Source organism: Zeus faber (assembly GCF_960531495.2).
Source record: "Zeus faber genome assembly, chromosome: 16".
In the NCBI taxonomy this organism is placed as follows: domain Eukaryota; kingdom Metazoa; phylum Chordata; class Actinopteri; order Zeiformes; family Zeidae; genus Zeus; species Zeus faber.
Genome location: NC_137202.1, coordinates 5,421,878 through 5,440,622, shown reverse-complemented (window position 1 = coordinate 5,440,622; position 18,745 = coordinate 5,421,878). Strand labels below are relative to the sequence as shown.

The 18,745-nt window shown below is 42.3% G+C and overlaps 1 protein-coding gene across 1 annotated transcript in view; it reads left to right on the top strand.

Moving 5' to 3' along the window:
• dlg5a (discs, large homolog 5a) overlaps nucleotides 1-4,245 on the top strand; it is a 59,168-nt gene extending 54,923 nt beyond the window's left edge. Inside the window, exons 28-33 of the mRNA XM_080017120.1 lie at nucleotides 343-533; nucleotides 653-796; nucleotides 1,311-1,438; nucleotides 2,516-2,625; nucleotides 3,496-3,605; nucleotides 3,997-4,245. Coding sequence (XP_079873246.1) covers nucleotides 343-533; nucleotides 653-796; nucleotides 1,311-1,438; nucleotides 2,516-2,625; nucleotides 3,496-3,605; nucleotides 3,997-4,100 — 787 coding nt within the window. The 3' untranslated portion in view covers nucleotides 4,101-4,245. The remainder of the gene's footprint in view (nucleotides 1-342; nucleotides 534-652; nucleotides 797-1,310; nucleotides 1,439-2,515; nucleotides 2,626-3,495; nucleotides 3,606-3,996) is intronic.
• Nucleotides 4,246-18,745: the final 14,500 nt, after the last annotated feature.

Here is an 18,745-nt window from a genome sequence, read left to right as displayed (position 1 = left end):
TACAATTTGGGCAAGTTATTGTTTATATAATGTGGAGGTATTATAGAACGCGTTGATAAATTAAATTGTAGAACTCAATCCAATTTACTTCTATCGCCTGCAATCACTGTTCAGTTCAAAGGGCTTCACATGTCACATAGAAATCTCCAAAATCCCCTCTCGTTAACCTCCACCCGGGCGGAGGATATAGGATCCCGAATTAAATGATCTTTACCTGCTGGGATAAAAAAACAGAAATGCTCCGGAACCCACGGATCAGAGTTGAGAACCACACAGTTGGTCAGTTTTTGGCGATCTGAAGTTTGATTCCCTGGGCATTTTGTGTTGCGTGGTGGTGTTTAGGATGGACCAGGAGTTCTACCGCAGACACAGTGTGACGGAGGCGAAGGAGGACGGAGGGAAAACTCTCTCTGCGGCCGCCCGAAGGTCCTTCTTTCGGAGGAAACAGAAACACAAGCGCAGCAGCTCCAAAGACAGCAAGGAGACGGTGGCTCTGGACACCATCAGCACCGACTCCATCCCCTTCCTGGACGGTGAGGAGGGCATCACGCTCACAAAATGTTTGCTGCAAGTTTTTTTTTTTTTTTTCTTTTAAAATAAGTTTTTCTATGTCAAACTGTTATTTTATTTATTTTATTATTTTTTGCGGTAGATTTTGTGAGCCTGGCGTACCAGAGGGTCCAGAAGGTGGAGTGCTCTTCTCCACGCCCGGTGCTGGTTCTGGGGCCGCTCACCGAACCCGTCAAGGACATGCTGGTCAAAGAGTCTCCTGGAAAGTTCTGCAGATGTGTACTGGGTGAGTTGACCCTGTGTGCAAATTATAATAATAGCTTTATTATAATCTTCAGTAATCTCTAGTCTTCATATCTGGGGTAAAATGGCAATATCCAATTACATTTTCATATGAATGCATTCGACAGAATGCATTCATATGAAAATGTATTAATGATTATTTAATTGAATTAAAAGGCCTGAACAAAAAAAACTTGGCAATATACAGTGACCTGATAGTAATCAATAAACAATATAAACCAAAACATTGTCAAAAAAGCAATAAAATTACCCCCAAAATTTTTTTAAATAGAAAATGTTAAACACAAAGTCTTCTTACAAAATGTTCAGTGGAAAAAGTGGAAAAAGCTGTGTTTACCTTCAAGCGAGGAAGCAGTGAAATGATCTCACCCTTTATCTCGAGAAACCCTTGGATACAGTTGGAAAACTGGAACAAATACAATTTCAGCTCAGCGTTCCAGTCGAACACGGCCCCTTTAAGACGCGCGCTCACTCTCCTTGTGGTTTGTTTTGCTCAGAGGTGATGAAGGCATCTCAGCAGGCCATCGAGAGGGGCGTGAAGGACTGTCTCTTCATCGACTACAAGCGCAGGAGCGGCCATTTTGATGTGACCACAGTTGCCTCCATCAAGGAAATAACGGAAAAGGTACAAATGATCAGTGTCACCATCATGACTTTTGGTTTAATTTATTAAGCCTGTAGTACACATCCGCCTCAGGAAGTAGAGACATTTATTGACATTGAACATTGGAACATAGCAGTTAGACTGTGAAATTGCCTGAACCCGACTGATGGAAACAGTTGAAAGCACAAGATTGTGGAATCTAACAGATAGATTTTTACAAAATGTAGGCAGTCATCTCAAATAATTGTGATGTTTGTCATGTCATAGTTGTGACGGCTCTAGATCCTATCAGAGAAGGAACTTGTTCGGGGGATTTATCTTGTTCAAGTTATGGTTGTGCTATCGGAGACGTTTATTCTGAGATGTCGGGCCAAAAATATTGTCCCGCAACTAAATTAAATCTTGTTTGATTTAAAAAAAAAAAAAAAACAACAAAAGAAAAACAAAAAAAAAAGCATTGACACACCCTGAATGCCCTTTTCAACTATATGTAGGAGTTTGTCTGACATGGTTTAGAATAGATAAATAATTAGGCTATGACACACAAAGGCCACCAGGGGAGACGATAAACAATTCCCTTTCTTTTCCCTAATTTGCTGGTATTTAGACTCTTCTACACTCTTTAAGTTGCATGAAATATATGGAATATCATTTATAGTTGGCAGATGGCCTTTCATCTCAATATATACATTTTTAATGGATTTGGTGTGGTCATTTAAAATACCCGAATGATGTCAAACTGAATAACAATGTGAACAGATGCGGCACAGTGCTTGTGATGTTCCTGCTTTTCATATAAATGTCACTACATTTAAATTAATTCTCTATACTTACTGTTTTTATAGGTATTTCAATAGTTGCCAAGTTTGCTCTTTAAATTAATCTTTTTAGCATTGGCGAGCCCCAGCATGCTGTTCTCAAGCAATGTGCCCATAGCCAAAACACACCATGTTTCAAAAATGGATAAAAAGCATGTTTGGCATATCCTGCAAAATATAAAAGGTGGGGTTTTGGTTACAGCTGTGTGTTATATGAGTTTTAGAATGCCTTGACTCCGACATGGTGCTTAATTTTACTGAATGTTCCTCCCTGTGACAGGACTGTCACTGCTTGCTGGACATCGCTCCTCACGCCATCGAGAGGTTGCACAGTGTTCACATCTACCCCATCGTCGTCTTCATCCGCTACAAGAACGCCAAGCAGATCAAGTATGCAGATCCCTCCTCTTCCAAACACGCCACAAATAAAGCATTCCTGGACTTTCTTCTGTTTACCTTAGGATGTGATCCAAATGGTTGTCCTGCTCATACTGTATCTCCACCAAACACACACACACACACAATATTGACATTATAGAGAGACAAAAGGCGTGCGTGGGTGTGTGTGTGTGTCCAGAACTGCAGCTCACGGCTGCCAAAAGCCTTTTAGTGGATCTGTCAAAGCTTCACAATTTGAAACATTTGTGATGCTGTTTTTCCTGTCCTCCTTAAATGTTATGTCATAGATTAGAATGCAAAAGACCCTGGGCTCTCATGGGACCTGTCTCCATATATAAGTAGTATCTACATGTTTATACAAAAAATAAAATATGTTAAGACAATGGCCCCTTCAGCATTAAGTTAAACCATTTTTTTTCCCTTGCTGGCAAAGTTTATTTTTTTGGACTTTTATTTTTAGTACTTTGACATTTTCATAGATAATTTGATCTTGTAAACCTCTCCAGTTTTTGCTGGTCACAGGGCTGGGCAGTATTGACAATATCACAATATATCTGTTTGCCTCAATCTTGTTAATTTGCTGATATTTTGGGGATGACTATTTGTGCTTTCATAAGATATTTAACATAAGTGATGTAGATATTATTGTATGGCATATTATTGTAACAGTATATAATGTTCAGAAAACTACATTCATTTGCTGTAATGCTCCTTAATGACGACACTTATCACAATAACCAGAATCCCAGATGATCTCTCCTCTCCATATGACCATATGGATTTGATGTTGATGACTCGGCCGGTGCTCACTGGACGTCATTAAGCATGAACTAACCCTAACCCGCGCTCGGTGTTCCTCAGGGAGCAGAAAGATCCCGTCTATCTGAAGGACAAAGTATCTCAAAAACATTCCAAGGAGCAGTTTGAGAGCGCACAGAAGATAGAGCAGGAATACAGCAAGTTCTTCACAGGTTGGTACAAGGCTTTCTGTAAAATGCTGAAAAATAAAAATCAGAATCGGGGGATGTTTGCCAAACATGCTTATATTTACATGTTTGAATTTAATCATTTCTCGATTTTCATATCTAACATAAAGTAAATGGTAGAAAAGGAAACAAACAGTGTACACCCAGTAGGATGAATAATATACAGTATTTACAGTGATGTGCAGCATAGCAAATGAGTATTCATCATGGTCGTAGTGATAACTCGTGATGATAAATTAATATTGATTAGTATTATTATTGAATAATCAACTAAATGTAATAAGCAATCATCAGGCGTACATCAGTCCTTATATTTCAGATACTTTTGAACCCTTTCTTTGTTATATTTCTCTTAAACAAACTATTTTCTCTGCAGGTATTGTCCAGGGCGGCACCCTCCCCTACATTTGCACTCAGATTATGACAATAGTTGATCAAGAGCAAAGTAAAGTCCTGTGGACTCCACTGGGCTGCCCCTAGTGGCCCCGCCGGCTCCTCCAGCAAGCTGCACCCTCCGTCTCCAGCCCTCCACACTAATTAAACCTTTCGATACTCTACCAATAGGTACACTGCAGTGAGCTACACATGTAAAGTGATATATAAATATATATATTTTTATTTTGTCTTTGTTATGTTTGTAATCGGCACCGCCAACTATTCTGATGTTTTGTTTTTTTTCCTGAATTCCGACGCAGGTTAGTAGCACTGGATCTGTAGATGTTTGGAGTTCGTAAGCTCTTCCCCTTAGGGTTTCTGGAGTTTTTTTTTTTTTTTTGGTTTTGTTTTTTGTAATGCTGCATCAGAAGCGTCTGTTTACAGTGAAATGCGATGAGTCAGAGTATCGGTGTTAAATGTCTTGGTTTTGCTTGAATGGCGTACCCCCCCCCCCCCCAATCCCCCGACCTTCACAAAATGAAGTTCAGCAAGAAGCCGGAATCTCAGAACCCTCGAAGGGAATGTGATTTGTGGTTACACTACATCGGCACACTCATTCTATGACTGACTGACTGACTGTGTGTGTGTGTGTGTGTGTGTGTGTGTGTGTGTGTGTGTGTGTGTGTGTGTGTGTGTGTGTGTGTGTGTGTGTGTGTGTGTGTGTGTGTGTGTGTGTGTGTGTGTGTGTGTGTGTTCAACACTTAGTCTTGATCGAACAGACGACTTCATTGAACGTAAGGTTGGATCATGGTCGCTTGGCGTTGGCATGGATACTGATGCTAGAGCAATGGAATGCCACGGTGGCGCTTTATCTGAAGGTGCGACAGGCATCGAAAACCTCTTAAAAAAAAAAAAAATCAAACAAACAAAAAAAAAAAAAAAAAAGTGTAGCTGTGGTAGTTCTGAGCCTGAGGGTTCCTATGCATTGTGTCTCTCCAGTAGCTGGTTGTGTGGACAGTATGGCCTTTCGATTGTGCCTTCGGAGAAGATGTCTGATCTGAAACCAGCCCAAACCTAAACACGCTTGTATCTTATCTCTCTAATTCTAATGCAGCTCTTCTCCCTCTCGGCGGTGGCGGCGGCGGCGGCGGCAGCGGCCAAACGGGTTAAATGCTCAAAATGCACTCCAGGGCTAGACAGACCACTGTGTAACTATCATACTATCTCACTACGTCACGTATTTAAGAAGACAATATAGACTATAACAAATACAGTATGCAGATTCATTAAAAAAAAAACAAAAAAACACCCTTCTATATATAGATATATAAATATAATGTACATGTATTTTTACTAGGTCATACACCTAGAACATGTTCGGCAGTCGTGTCCTACCAGGTATTAGCATGTTTTTGTTTTGTGTTTGTTTTTTTAACAGTTGTGTTTCGTGGTTGGTTGTCGGTCACTTATCAATGTACTTCATGAAAAAAAAAAAAGACACTATGTTGCAAAATTTGCAGGGTAATATCTAAGGATTTTCCTGGGATCCATTTACATGTTAGTGACATTTTATTGTTATTTAATTGTTTTTGTTTGTGTTTTTATTTTTTATTTTAATTCAAGAGGCAAAAAAATATATATATATATAAACAAAAATATTGTGCCCTTCCTCAAACCATATCCTGTTTTATTGTGCCAAAATTCACTAAGGCAACTTTATCCATTTTTATTACGGTTTTGCACTTGTTTATCTGTGAACCTTAAACATGGATTTGTTCCTAGGTTTCCAGTAGATTATGAATAGGTACTATTAATTTCTACTGTAACTAATTTTCCTTATTTTTTTGGAATCCTCTGTTCCTTACATTTCATCGATGGCCTTTTATTCATTACGGGGAAAAATGCTCCTCATTTGAGTTGTTGAGAAAAAGGGATCTCCTCTTGCACAGTTTTCAAAGGTAAATCAGTCCTGAAGTTTGACTGTTGTTCTAAAAATTAGGCATAAGCAAATGATAATGTTACTGTTTTTCTGATTAGATAGTATGTTATTAAATGAAAGGGATACAACATGAAATAGTTGTATTGTAAGGAAAAAAAAAAAAAAAAAAGACTAGATGCCAGGTACTGATTGCATTTTCTTTTATCAAAGAATGTGATTTGTATGTTATGAGACATTAACATGAGAATAAAGCTCATTTTCTGTATCACGACATAAGATGTTTGTATCTTTCTAACACGTATGTATGTATTTTTGTGGCTTTTATAATTCTACATTCTTTCGTTATTTAAATTATTTGAGACAAAGGGCTATTACGCTGATGCTGAAGCTTTCCTAGTGAGTTATCCTTAAAAAAAAAAAAAAGTACTTAATGTGCTACATAGATATGTTTTCGGCCGAAAGCAGCAGAAAAAGGAAACGTACGGCATTTGTGTCGGCTGAGATAAGGAAGCCGGGCGGTATCTGATGGGATCTCTCAGTGCAGAGAGATAGAACTCAGCTCTGACAAAGCGGCCACGTTCTTCAGCCTGTAGACACGGTAACGGAGCCATTATCAGTTCTGCGACACTCTCCATTTTAATTATTCAAACCAAAATGTTGCCGATGATCACGCCCAACTTGCATATTGAAGAATAATCTCATTTTTCTCTATGGCTGTGACATTCACATTTAGAGTACAATGGCCGGTGTAAACTTACTTCCTTAGCAAGTATGTCATGTTTTGTCCGACGCACGGACACATAAGCGCAAGGACTATAAATATCCCCCCATCCCCCTCCATCTTCCATCGAATTAAACAGCCTTCAGCGACGCCCGGGCTCCCTCGCTGTATGGATAAGCAGAGCTGGAGGTCACTTTCCCCCAGCGCGGCAAACGGGGTCACATGGTCTGCTGGCCGCTGACGTCATCGCGGAGGACTGCCCTTCAGCTTCATCCCTGTCACCCCCCCCTCATCTGAGCGGATGCAGCAGGCGCCGCGGCCTGCCCCGCGGCCTCGCAGGGAGCGCGGCCCACACGTGCTCAGCACCGTGACGACAGAGGGAATACGGCCAAATATGGGAAATCCAGTGGAAGGTTGATTCTGTTTTAGGGGTTGATCAATGAACGCTGTGGCAAGCCGTTTAAACATTTAATCCATACGACAAACTCGTCACTTTTTAAAAGTCTCTACTGCTTATGTTTGCCCTTGCCCAGATGAGGGTTTAGACTAGGGGAGGCCGTTGACTTCTATGTGAAATGTGGGTTTGTGAAGCCCTTTGAGACTGTATTGTGATTAAGAGCTATATATAGCTATATAAATATTATTTAATTGACTTGACTTCATACAAAATTGTCCAAATTGTTACTAGTAACATTGCAATAATTATTAATAACTGTTGGAATAGTTACTGGTATGTAGTGTATAAGTAGTAGTATCTTAAACATTTTGCCTAGTAAAACTAAAAATAGTTACGAGTAAATGTTGGAATTAACTATTAACTACATTATAAGTACTAATAACTTTTAAAAAGTCACTAGATCGTTGCATTTTCAATCCACTACGCCCGGCAACGATTCCTTCTGAGCTTCCAGCCTCTCGCTGCCCCTGTAGAAGGGGCTCAGCCCCCGGCCCCCAGCCCCCAGCCCCCGGCCCCCGGCCCCGCCGCGGTGTCTGTTTCGAAGCAGCTGCTGACAGCTCATCTGAACTTGAGGAGACTCCGTTCTGATGGGACCTTTCTAGTCCGGGCGGGAAAGCCGCAGCCTTTCCTCAGCTCAACTGGAATCTCCTCTCCACGCGGTGAGAGGCGCGCCCCACCTCCCTTCTCTGCGTTCTGGGGTTCGGGGTCGGCCCCCGGACACCCCCGACGTCGCTCCCCGGCCTTCCCTTCGCCTCGCTGAGCATCTGGCAGATTACCACCCGACAGCTCCCGCGCTCATCTCCTCATCTGTCAGCGCGGGCGAAGATCTGGCGAGGTTCGATGACCCCACAAAACAACCGGTCCGTCAGCGGGGCCTTTTCGTGAAAGACGATCAATCTACAGATTCCACTGCTTACCCAGCATTTAACGCCCTTATGATTTATTATGACACGCTGCACATATAGCAAGTGCTGATGCACCTTCTCCGGGTGACCTCTGAGTGGTTGATGGCTGCTCAGGGATTTGGCCGTAAACTACATTGTATGGGACAGTACGCCGGTCGGTGTCATCTTTAGCCTGTTTACCGTAGATTTAAGACAGGGCAAGCTCCTTACTGCTCTGATCTATAACATGCATCCGAGCACAGGGGATGTCAGGGCAATGTGCGGAAACGCTCCCATGTTGTTCTTGTTGCCGAGAAGAGCATCATGGATCCGCTGAACGACCATCGATTTAACATTTGCTATAACCTGCCTCTGAAAATATTGGATCTGATATGTTCCGCCCTAGCGTCACCTCTGCACCAACTCATAACCTCGGAACAACCGGCGGGAAATCCCTCCAACTTGTCAGTGATTGACATTTGGAGGGAGGATGTTGTTTGCTCGTTTCACCAGCAGGAGGACCACTGTGGAGGCTCTTCTCCATCCTTCTGGCTCTCTGGCTGCAGAGCAAACCCCCAGGAGCTCCTGCATCAAAATCATAAATCTATCGCAAAGTATGTCTTGCAATGGAAGATACTTGACCTTCAAAATCTGACTCTGAATGAGTTTATTCCACCAAGAAAATGTAAATATACAAGGAATTTGTTACGGTGAGGTTTGGTGAGTGTCTCTACAAATGAAAAGCACAATTTATATTATTATTATTCTTTTTTTAAATTATTATTATTATAAATATTAATATTTAGATTTATATTATAATAATAATCATACTCATAATAATTATTATTATAACAATAATTATAGTAAAATAAAATAAACCGTAAATTAAAATTACATAAAAAAAGTTGCAAATATAAACAAATAGATATGGAATAGAAATAGTCAAATACATAGTCAAATGTATATATAAATATACACAATATACAAAATGCTAATCTTAACACTTAATATCTTTGACAGTTTTATTTATTATAGAATACCTTTAACGCTTAAATAACCAACATATTTCAAGACAGTCAATACATGACCAACTGGGGTCGTCAGATATGTCCCCAACTTCAAACTAGTGAGAAAAAAAGCCTAAATCAATTACAGTTGTATTTTTTTAATAAACCGGAATCTATCTTTTGGATATGGTACGGCACATTGAGGCACCACTTGATATCTTGTCTCCATGGAAACCCAAATCTTGAAAAAGCTTTTTATTCTTTTTGAACAAAGATCTTGACTACGTTTGTCGTTTTGACCCTAAAATATCATGAACAAATCATCAGCGAAAGCTCAAATTAAAATAAAAAATATATTTTTTTTAAATCTAATGAAAACTATCCCCATTACCTCAACTGACCAAAAAAAAACAAAAAACAAATGACCAGAAGAAGGAAAACATTCGAGAAAATAAGGTGACAAAAAATACATTTTATAATTAGTATTTCTTTAACAAGATCGTTTTGGGTGAAATTCTGGGATTTGTACTATAATCCATCAAACACAGACGATCCGATGGATTTCCACTTCAAGTACTGACGGTTATTTACAACAACACTAACGTTGTTTTCGTCACTGTTTATCTTCAGTCATGCTGTTTCTGGACATCAATAGATTGGGTTGTCTTCTCTATTTTGCCGCCCATACTATGACAGGTTGCAGATTCTATTTCTGTAGAGGCTGAGTATTCCCACAGTAAATCACCACCACCTTAGAAGTACATGAGTTCAGTATCTTCTTTACACCTTCTTGAAACACATACTTGTGTTTACCTTTCAAGGTACAAGACGCTACATATCTCATAACGCCACGATTCATGGGAATTGTGCTGGCAGCCAGGAACATGAGTTTATATCTTCCTTTTAGAGTGTGCACGGGGTTCCTCGGAGGTGAAATAGGTCAGAAAACAATGCCCTCGCAGGACATTGTTGTTGCACGTCGAAACGTGTGCAGATCATTAGCTACTTTTATCTGCTTTTTTGTCCCCTGTGCTGCGGGAGAAAGCGGAGGATGCCGCCATGTGCTTTCGCTGGAGAGGGCCAATCAAGGGGCAGCCCGGACGACTTATTGACAATTTATTGCACCACAACCCCCTAGAAGTCTGGAACCAAGAGGTGGCCGCACACCTGCCCGCTCTGGTGCTGTGGGTCAGTTATTAAGGGGCATAAACTCCTGCTTTGCCCGTATAGGACACTCCTGCCTGGCCCGCTCCATGACGACCATGTATTAATGGAAATCCAACTGTTTGCTGCTAACTCTGCATAACTGCACAAAGTCATCATGTGGTTTTTTTTTGTAGTGGTCAATTTTTTAGACACACAATTACACACACACACACACACACACACACACACACACACACACACACACACACACACACACACACATATAAATATATATATAAATCATACTATCGGGCTATAATCATATATATATATATATAATATATATACAGTATATATATTTGCTTGTGTGTGTGTATTTATGTATGCATATATACTGTATATATACAGTATATGTATGTATATATATATACAGTATTATGTATGCATATATACAGTATATGTATATGTGTGTGTGTGTGTTTATATACTATGTATTAGGGTGGCTGCGTGAGATGAAAATTATTTAAAAAATGAAATACCCCTGTAGAGCACATCTATTTCATGCCAGTCCTTGAAACTGATTATTTTGAATGACGGTGCGGTTCCACTCAATGGAAGCGCCTCCAAATGGCCACAAGAAAAACACTGTTTGCATGTTGCACAAGTAACATTGTGACACACCCACTCCATTTGGTTTCATTGGAGCTAAAGGCATTTAGCCCATTGACCAATCACAGCAGCATGTACAAAAAGAGTCTTGTTTTACTGTTGTTGTACTGTTGTACCGCTGTGATTGGTGGCTGAACCAGGTGGACTTTATAATGTGTTTTAAGCCGGGGAAACATCTTTTAAATCAATTACATAAACTGAACGTTTGTTATTCATGTTTTCATCAAAAATTCTGGCACTGAGTTCCAAAAATGGTCTTTTCTGCTTCCCATGTTCACAGACACTGCATGTCACTGCAACAGTTAGAGTTAGGGTTAGGGTGCTTAAATAAGATCAGATAAACAAGACAAGATAAATCTTTATTAGTCCTACACCGGGGAAATTTACATAAGTAAATGCTGCATCTCTGCATTTTATATGGTTTTGTTTTACATTAATATATTTTTATATATTACATTTTAATGTAGTAGTCTTCAGTACTCTTGAGCCTTGGGTGAGGCTGATAACGGCATGTGTGGCATGAATAACTAATTTAGACATTAAAAATCGCACTTGTTAAAAGGATAAAGGAATGAAAGGGAGGCCTTAATAAAGTTTCTAAAATCATATCCACGAATTCAAAGCACTATCCGACATCGACCCTTAATCATCATCAGCAGCAGCAGTGGTATTATTTTTGCCTGCTCTTGTGATGTTGTCCTCAGGGGAGGTTCACAGGAGGGAGACTCCAAACTGTCGGGTTGGCTTCGTCCAGAGTGCACTCTAGCAGGAGTGACCACTGGAGCTCAGTGTTGAGGGTGCAGACAGGTGGTGCAGAACACAGTGAGGTGCAGACAGCAGTGTTTTTCAGGATGTCCCGGGTGCCGCTGGCTGACTGGTTCTTGGTTGCAGATAACGGCTAGTCAGCGTCTTGCGAGGCGCCTTGGTCCGTTGGAGCTGGACGTTGGACAGTAACTCTGCTAACTGTATTAACCAAACTAATTTTAAATCAATTTGCAAAAAACGTTGTTGGCTGTTCGACACTAATTACATTATTAACTCGAGGAAATCAGGTTACTAAGGTACTTAAATACTCAGGTGAGAAAACTCAAGAAAACTACAAAAAACAATGAAAAGCAAAGAGGACCCATCTTGCGCATTCACAGGCCCTGCAGAGCGTAGAGCGTAAGCGAAAAAACCAAGAACGTAGAGCATAAAACCAGCAGACAAAGGGAGGCTGCTCATTTATTTACTGGTATCTAGGGGACCTGTCCTTCGAGCCGACTTTCGGCGCAGGGTCGTATCTCCCTGTCCTTTTGTAATAGAGATATGTTTCCTAACTGTGTCATAACTTCATTTGATATTTTACGCATTCATATACTTCTCTCCTTGACAGCCAAATCAGCGATTCTAAACATTGTATATAACCTTGTTTACATAAACATACATTTTAGAAATGCAAACACAGTAGACATTGTGTATACCTGAAAGCTCAATGCACTGCAACTAAAGAAAACACAAATGCATCAACAGAAAACCCAAGCTCATCAACAGAAAACACAAATACATTAACAGAAAACACAAATGCAGCAACAGAAAACACAAATGCACTAACAAAAAACACAACGGCATTAACAGAAAACACAAACGCATGTACAGTAAAAACAAACGCATTAACAGCAAAAACAAATGCATTAACAGAAAACACAAACATATCAACAGAATACACAACTGCATTAACAGAAACCACAAATGCATCAACAGAGAACACAAATGATTTGACAGAAAACACAAACGTATTAGCAGAAAACAAAACTGCATTAGCAGAAAACACAAACACATTAACAGAAAACACAAACGCAAAACCACATTACGGAAGTGAGCCACAAGATTACAGAAGTGAGCTACAGCGAATGCACTGATTTATCTGCAATAAAATATATGAAACAAACTACTTATTTAGTGTCTGTAATTATCCTCCATCTACTTCCTCCATGCAATTACTACATAGAAAAAAAAACACTTTTATATCAATCCACAGTTTTTATCTAAGCCATTTAAGTGTGCTGTTCCAGAGAAAACGGCTTCTACCGGCTCCGTGATATGTGGGGAAGTTTGCGATTGATTCGAGCCACTGAGTCTCCGATTCGTTTGCAGGGATACACTCACTGCGAACTTGAGCTCTCAGTCAGTTGTGTGTGAACGTGATTCAGAATCAACTGAACTGACTGATGAACAGATTGTTTCAGGGAGTGATTTAGTTCAGTGAGTTCACCCAAAAGATTCAAATCGTTCGCGAGCGACACCACACTAACGCCGAGCCGGTCCAAGCTGTTTTTTTCTGGAACATTGCATTTAAATGGCTCAAATAAAAACTGTGGATTGATATAAAAGTTGTTTTTTCCATTTATTAATTGCATGGAGGAAGCAGATGGAGGATTTAGACAAGGTGGTCTCGAGTGGCACACTTGGTCTGTGATAGTTGCAGCTCCAGGTTGTTAAGTCTATAAATTCTTATATATAATTATAGACACAAAATAATTTAGTTTAATATATTATATATTATTGTATTTTGTTGCAGATAAATTAGTGCATCCGGTGTGGCTCACTTCTGTAATGTGGTTTTGCATTTGTGTTTTCTGTTAATGTGTTTCTGTTTTCTGTTAATGTGTTTGATTTTTCTGTTTGTGCGTTTGTGTTTTCTGTTGATGCATTTGTGTTTTCTGTTCATGCATTTGTGTTTTCCGTTGTGCGTTTGTTTATTCTGTTCATGGGTTTGTGTTTTTTCTGTTGATGCCTTTGTGTTTTCTGTTAATGTGGTTGTGTTTTTTGTGTGTGTGTTGTGTTTGTTTATTCGTAATTTGAAAAGTTTTGTCTATTTGCATGTTTTTTCTTAAGTTGCGGTGTGTTGAGCTCTCATAATTTTGTGATAAATCACTGTTAAGAAGATTTTTAACTGCTAAAACGTATCAAAATTCAATATAAGTAAAAGTATTTAAAATGACACTTAGTTTTGTCGCAATATAGAAACATACAGTTTACAAACATAAGAAAAAGACCTTCCTATCTCTGGCCACTGGATTGCTGCGGGGTCACATGGTGAAATACACATTAAACATTGGAACTTCTTACTCTGCTATTTATCATCGTACAGACCCACCCAGATAAAAAAAACAAAAAAAAATTTGTATACTCAGATTACTGAGTGCTCAACATAAAGAAAATTGCACAGGCAACTCACTCAGGAATGTGGATTGCAATTTATGGCCTGGTCTGGGAAATGTATCAGGTTAATTCATGATCCGGCAATCTTCCAATCACGACAGCAGATGACCCGCTCTACCTCCTGAGCTACTGCCCCATCCTGTACATATAATGTAAAAGTGGAGAGAGAGAGCTTACAGGTCAGGACGACCGAAGCAAAGGCAAAACCTTCCAGTTGGGTTCTTCACAGAAATAGTGAAACCGTCCTCACTCCATTCTTCTTACAGTGAGAGGTCAGAGTTCAATTTGTAGACCTGGAATGTCCGTGAGGAACTTCTTAAATGAATTCAGGATTCCAAGCAAAGTCTGTCCTGGCTACACATGGCTGCACATTATCCAATTTATTAAACATCTGTTTACTAAATAAAATAATAAATTGAGACAGAATATTGATTTGAAAGTATTTTATATCTGGTATGGCCAGTTGTATACGCTAGTATGCTCAGCGACTGCAAAGCTTTGGCTGTTTCTGCTACGACAAAAGGTCAACAACAACATAGCGAACTACGCTTGGCAACGTATTTGTTTTTGTCGTGGGACCAGTCCTTCGTATCACACCACCTTCGTGCTGATGCTAACATGAACTTGCGGCAGACACCTCACGATACTCCATAGAAACTACGAAATACTTAAAAAGATGAATGCAGATGTGTTGACGCAAAACTATGTAACCCTTTTACCTTAAAATAACAGCTTCAAAATTGTTTTGGTGGTACACTGACTTGTAATATGGAGAATGGCACCTCTTTAATTCCCACCCACCCCTCCAACCGCCTGTTCTTGCACTATGTAACTTCTGTATTCGGGTTAGAAACCGTGGGAAAAGTGTGCTAGGCTTTACCGCACTTTCATTGCCCCACAGGGTTTCTTTCACCCTCTGACTCACGCGTAGCAGGGGGCCCCGTCCCTCCCGTGCCGTCTCCCCGGGGCTCCAGGAAGCGGCTAGGTCGGTGCAAGGGTAACCTCTGTAAGGTCCAAATTTGTCCAGTAAAATAAATAGTTTTTTGGCTGCTTAAAACTGCAATTACACTGAGAAACTGTAGCAGCGGCAAATACCAAAAGATACATAATGCTGCTTTAATCACAGTAAATTGGTTTGTCATAAGTATTAACACAAGTTGCGAGCTAGCCAGTGTTACCATTTGAATGTAGGCGGAGTGATATGAAGGATAGGCTTCCATGCAGAGAAGCGGTTGCCCATGACAACAATCGGTATTGTGGTGAGCAAGTTTAGGAAGTTTCAATGAAAACACCATGGCTTTGTGTTGCAATAGAACTGGCAACTTTATTAAGAGAGTAACAACTCTGCACAAACACATGCCCCACGGCTCCTTATTGCCCCACATTAGGAGTCAGCCATCCCCGGCGATCAACGCACCAACCACAAAGTCCTGGAGGTGCATTGTCAGACGCCGCGTCCGGCCTATAACCCTCCGATCGCCAGTAGGGTTAGATATAGGACTAGAAGAAGGGTTAGAAATAGGGCCCTGTGACTCCTCCTCCGCCTCCCGCTCCGGGCCCTCAGGTGCTCTGACGAGAGGCCGGTATAGTGCCAGGCCGTCACAGTGGAAAGCCATTGTGCGTCGTCGGCCCGGCAGCTGTACCTTGTAAACCACATCAGACACTCTTGGAGAACTCAGGGCACCACCATCTGCCACATATCGCCTACCACACTCGATACAAAAGGCTTTCTCGAACCGTAAGGGATTCGACAAGGCCCTCTGGGGATACAGTAAAGTGCCTTCCTCTCCAGATCAGCCCCCGGAACCCTAGCCCACTCCGGCCGTTGCCTAGCAACCACCAACTGCTTCACCCTGCTAAACACTGGATCTCGTTCCTGGTCCTGCTTCAGCTGCTGATGATCAAGCTTGACCAGATCCTCTGTGACTCCCTCCTGGACCTGCAGTGTAGCAACTGACACCCCTGCCACGGCCCGGTCCTCTTAGCGGTGGTCGGGCCTGCCGTCCATTGGTTCGCATGTGCGCCGTGAGAGGGCATATGCCTTGGTGTGGAGATGCCCTGCTCTGTGTTGCACCTCAAAGTCAAATCCTGGAGGGCCTGGGTGGTGCAAGGGACTGCCGATAGTTGCAAAATCCTACAAAAAGCGCTCTGTAGTAGGCCAGACCCAGGAAGCTCCACAGCTCCCCGATGTCTGGTGGTACCGGCCAGTCCTTCACCGTGGCCACCTTCGCTGGATCAGTTGCCACCCTATCAGCCCCAGCAACATAGCACAGAAACATAGTTTCCCGCCTCAGGAGGTGATATTTCTTAGGGTGGCAGTTGACAAGGAAGACTTATTGGAGACTTTGTGGTGCACCACCAAAGTCCACTGCGTGGGCCAGCAGGTCATGGTGGCCAGGGCATTGCAAAGTCTGAATGGCATCACCTGTCTTGGCCCTTTCCTTGAGTGTCAGTTCCACCTGCCAGTAGCCACTACGTAAGGCCAAAGAGCTGAACCAGCGAGTCCTGAAATGTTGTCGAGGGCATCATCAATGCAGGGCAGCAGGTATGAATCCTTTTTTGTGACAACGTTCAGTTGCCTATGGTCTATGCGAAACCACCAAGAACGGCCCTTTTGTTGGACAAGGACAACTGGTGCCATCCAGGGGCTGTTAGATGGCTCGATGATCCCCGCCGCCAACATTTCTTGGAGCTTCTCTTAAGCCACCTGCAGCTTGGCAAAGGACAGACTGTGAGAGCGAAGATAGATACAGCAGGCATCTCCCATGGTGACCTCATGCTGTACCAAATTGATCTACAGCCATACAATCCTCGTCCTTTTCCACAAAAATGCACAACTGGTCTAGTAACTCCTTTAGGCGTTGGCACTGACTGGAGTCCAGCCCCTCACAGCTGTGGTGCCACAGGTCACAGACAGCTTGTTCAGTCCCTGGTAAAGGGCTGCGGTGGTGGAGCAAGCGAGGCAGGTGCAGCAGGCGTCGATGGTGTGGCCCCGGTGGAATGCTGGGCCGGTTAGGGACCATGATGAATGGTGGTGTTGGTCCGCTGGCTGCTGGTGCTGGTGAGTCAGTTGGTGGGACTGCCTCAAACGCCAATGGCCAAACAAGGGTTGAATTCGTCCAATGCGATCCGGTGACGGCCCTGGGGAGGTAGCCTGGGAAACCTTTTGGCGATGATCTGGTTGGCTGGGGACTAATCTGCGATGGTCGCTGATCTTTCAGCGAGGCAGGTGGAAGAGGTGAGGCAGGCAGGGTGCGGGTCCGTCTCACTCTCTTCCTCTGACACGGAGAAAGAGAGTGGTAGCCTTGCCAAAGGGCCAGGATCTCTGTGCCAAGTTGGATGGTGGCACTTGACACATCGACCTTGGCCCGCCAGCGTCGTTATCCAGATCCTAGGGCTCGCCCTAGGATGCAGGGGTCCTGGATCTCTGCCAGCCAGAACTTGGTATAGATCTCACAGCTTCCGGCGGCCACCTGAAGGGGCTTTCTACCTTTGAATGGGCCAGTTCTCTGGTGACTGTCCTTATCCAGATGGCGGTGGGTGTCCAACCGGGGAGATGTGAAGCGACAGCCTCTGGTAGAACCCCGGGCCCAGATAAGGGAGATGGTTAACCCAGTGGACAGTGGAAAGTGGACTCTGTGGTCCTGCCACGCACTGCCACACTGCTGCCACAGTATTAACAGACAGCGCTCATTATTCAGAAATAACTTACATTGAATTTAGGATATTTTTTTTACATGGGATATAATTGATAATGAAAAAGTCACAGTTCAATTATTGATTGATGGAGAATGTGAGTACTGAGTTACTTAATTTCTCAAAATACATTTATTTATAATTTTTATTTAAATGTTATTTTAGACATGTATTTATTTATCTCATATTTACAAATGTATTGGTTTGTTTTGTATTTTTTGTAATTTCTTTATTTTCACATTTCTATTCTCCATTCAGTTGCTATTGTAATGCCAGTGTTTGGTGTACTACATTCCTATGTTTGTTGTGATTAAATCCTATCTTTATATGTTTTCCTCTACTTTGACACTGTTTGTATCATTTTTCTTCAATGACAAGTGAAAAAAGCCTCTGAGTGGCAGTGGAGCGCGTCCTCCGTGCTGCTCTGCTGCCCTCTGTCCATCTTTATTATAGAGCCTCGCTCCTCCTCCTACCTGTAAATCTGCCCGGCGCTTGGTGCGTGAGGAGCGGGGCTGACAGGCGCTCCGTGCCAGGGCTGCGGGGACCCGGCGGAGACGGAGAAAATACGCAGAATTGGGAAAAAGAAAGCAAGCTATTTCAATATTAGCACCGCAGCTCGAATTGTCGGGCGTGAAATCTACGCGTCCGTCTTTGTTTATTGCTGGAAAGCCTCTGGATCAAAGATTAGATTGACGCGAAATCGATTCTCCGCCGCTGTAATCGACAGGATCCCTCCATTGAAGACGGGTTAGGGACGGACGTCCGGGACCAGGCTCGTTATCCATCATTTTAACCGCGTTTGATCATCCGAAACGACCCGGGCAGCCCACACGGCTGCCACTCAGACCAAGCCCCACCATGAGAGCCTGGAAACCCCCCCAGGAGCAGCCGTGATCCGGGCTGAAGGTTCGTCGTTGCTGCGGATTTAAATGCGTCTCGGACGCGCAATTCTGGACCATTTTTTTGCGTGCGATGTTTGAAGGTGTCACGGGACAAGACTAGAAAGCCTCCTCGAACACACACAGAC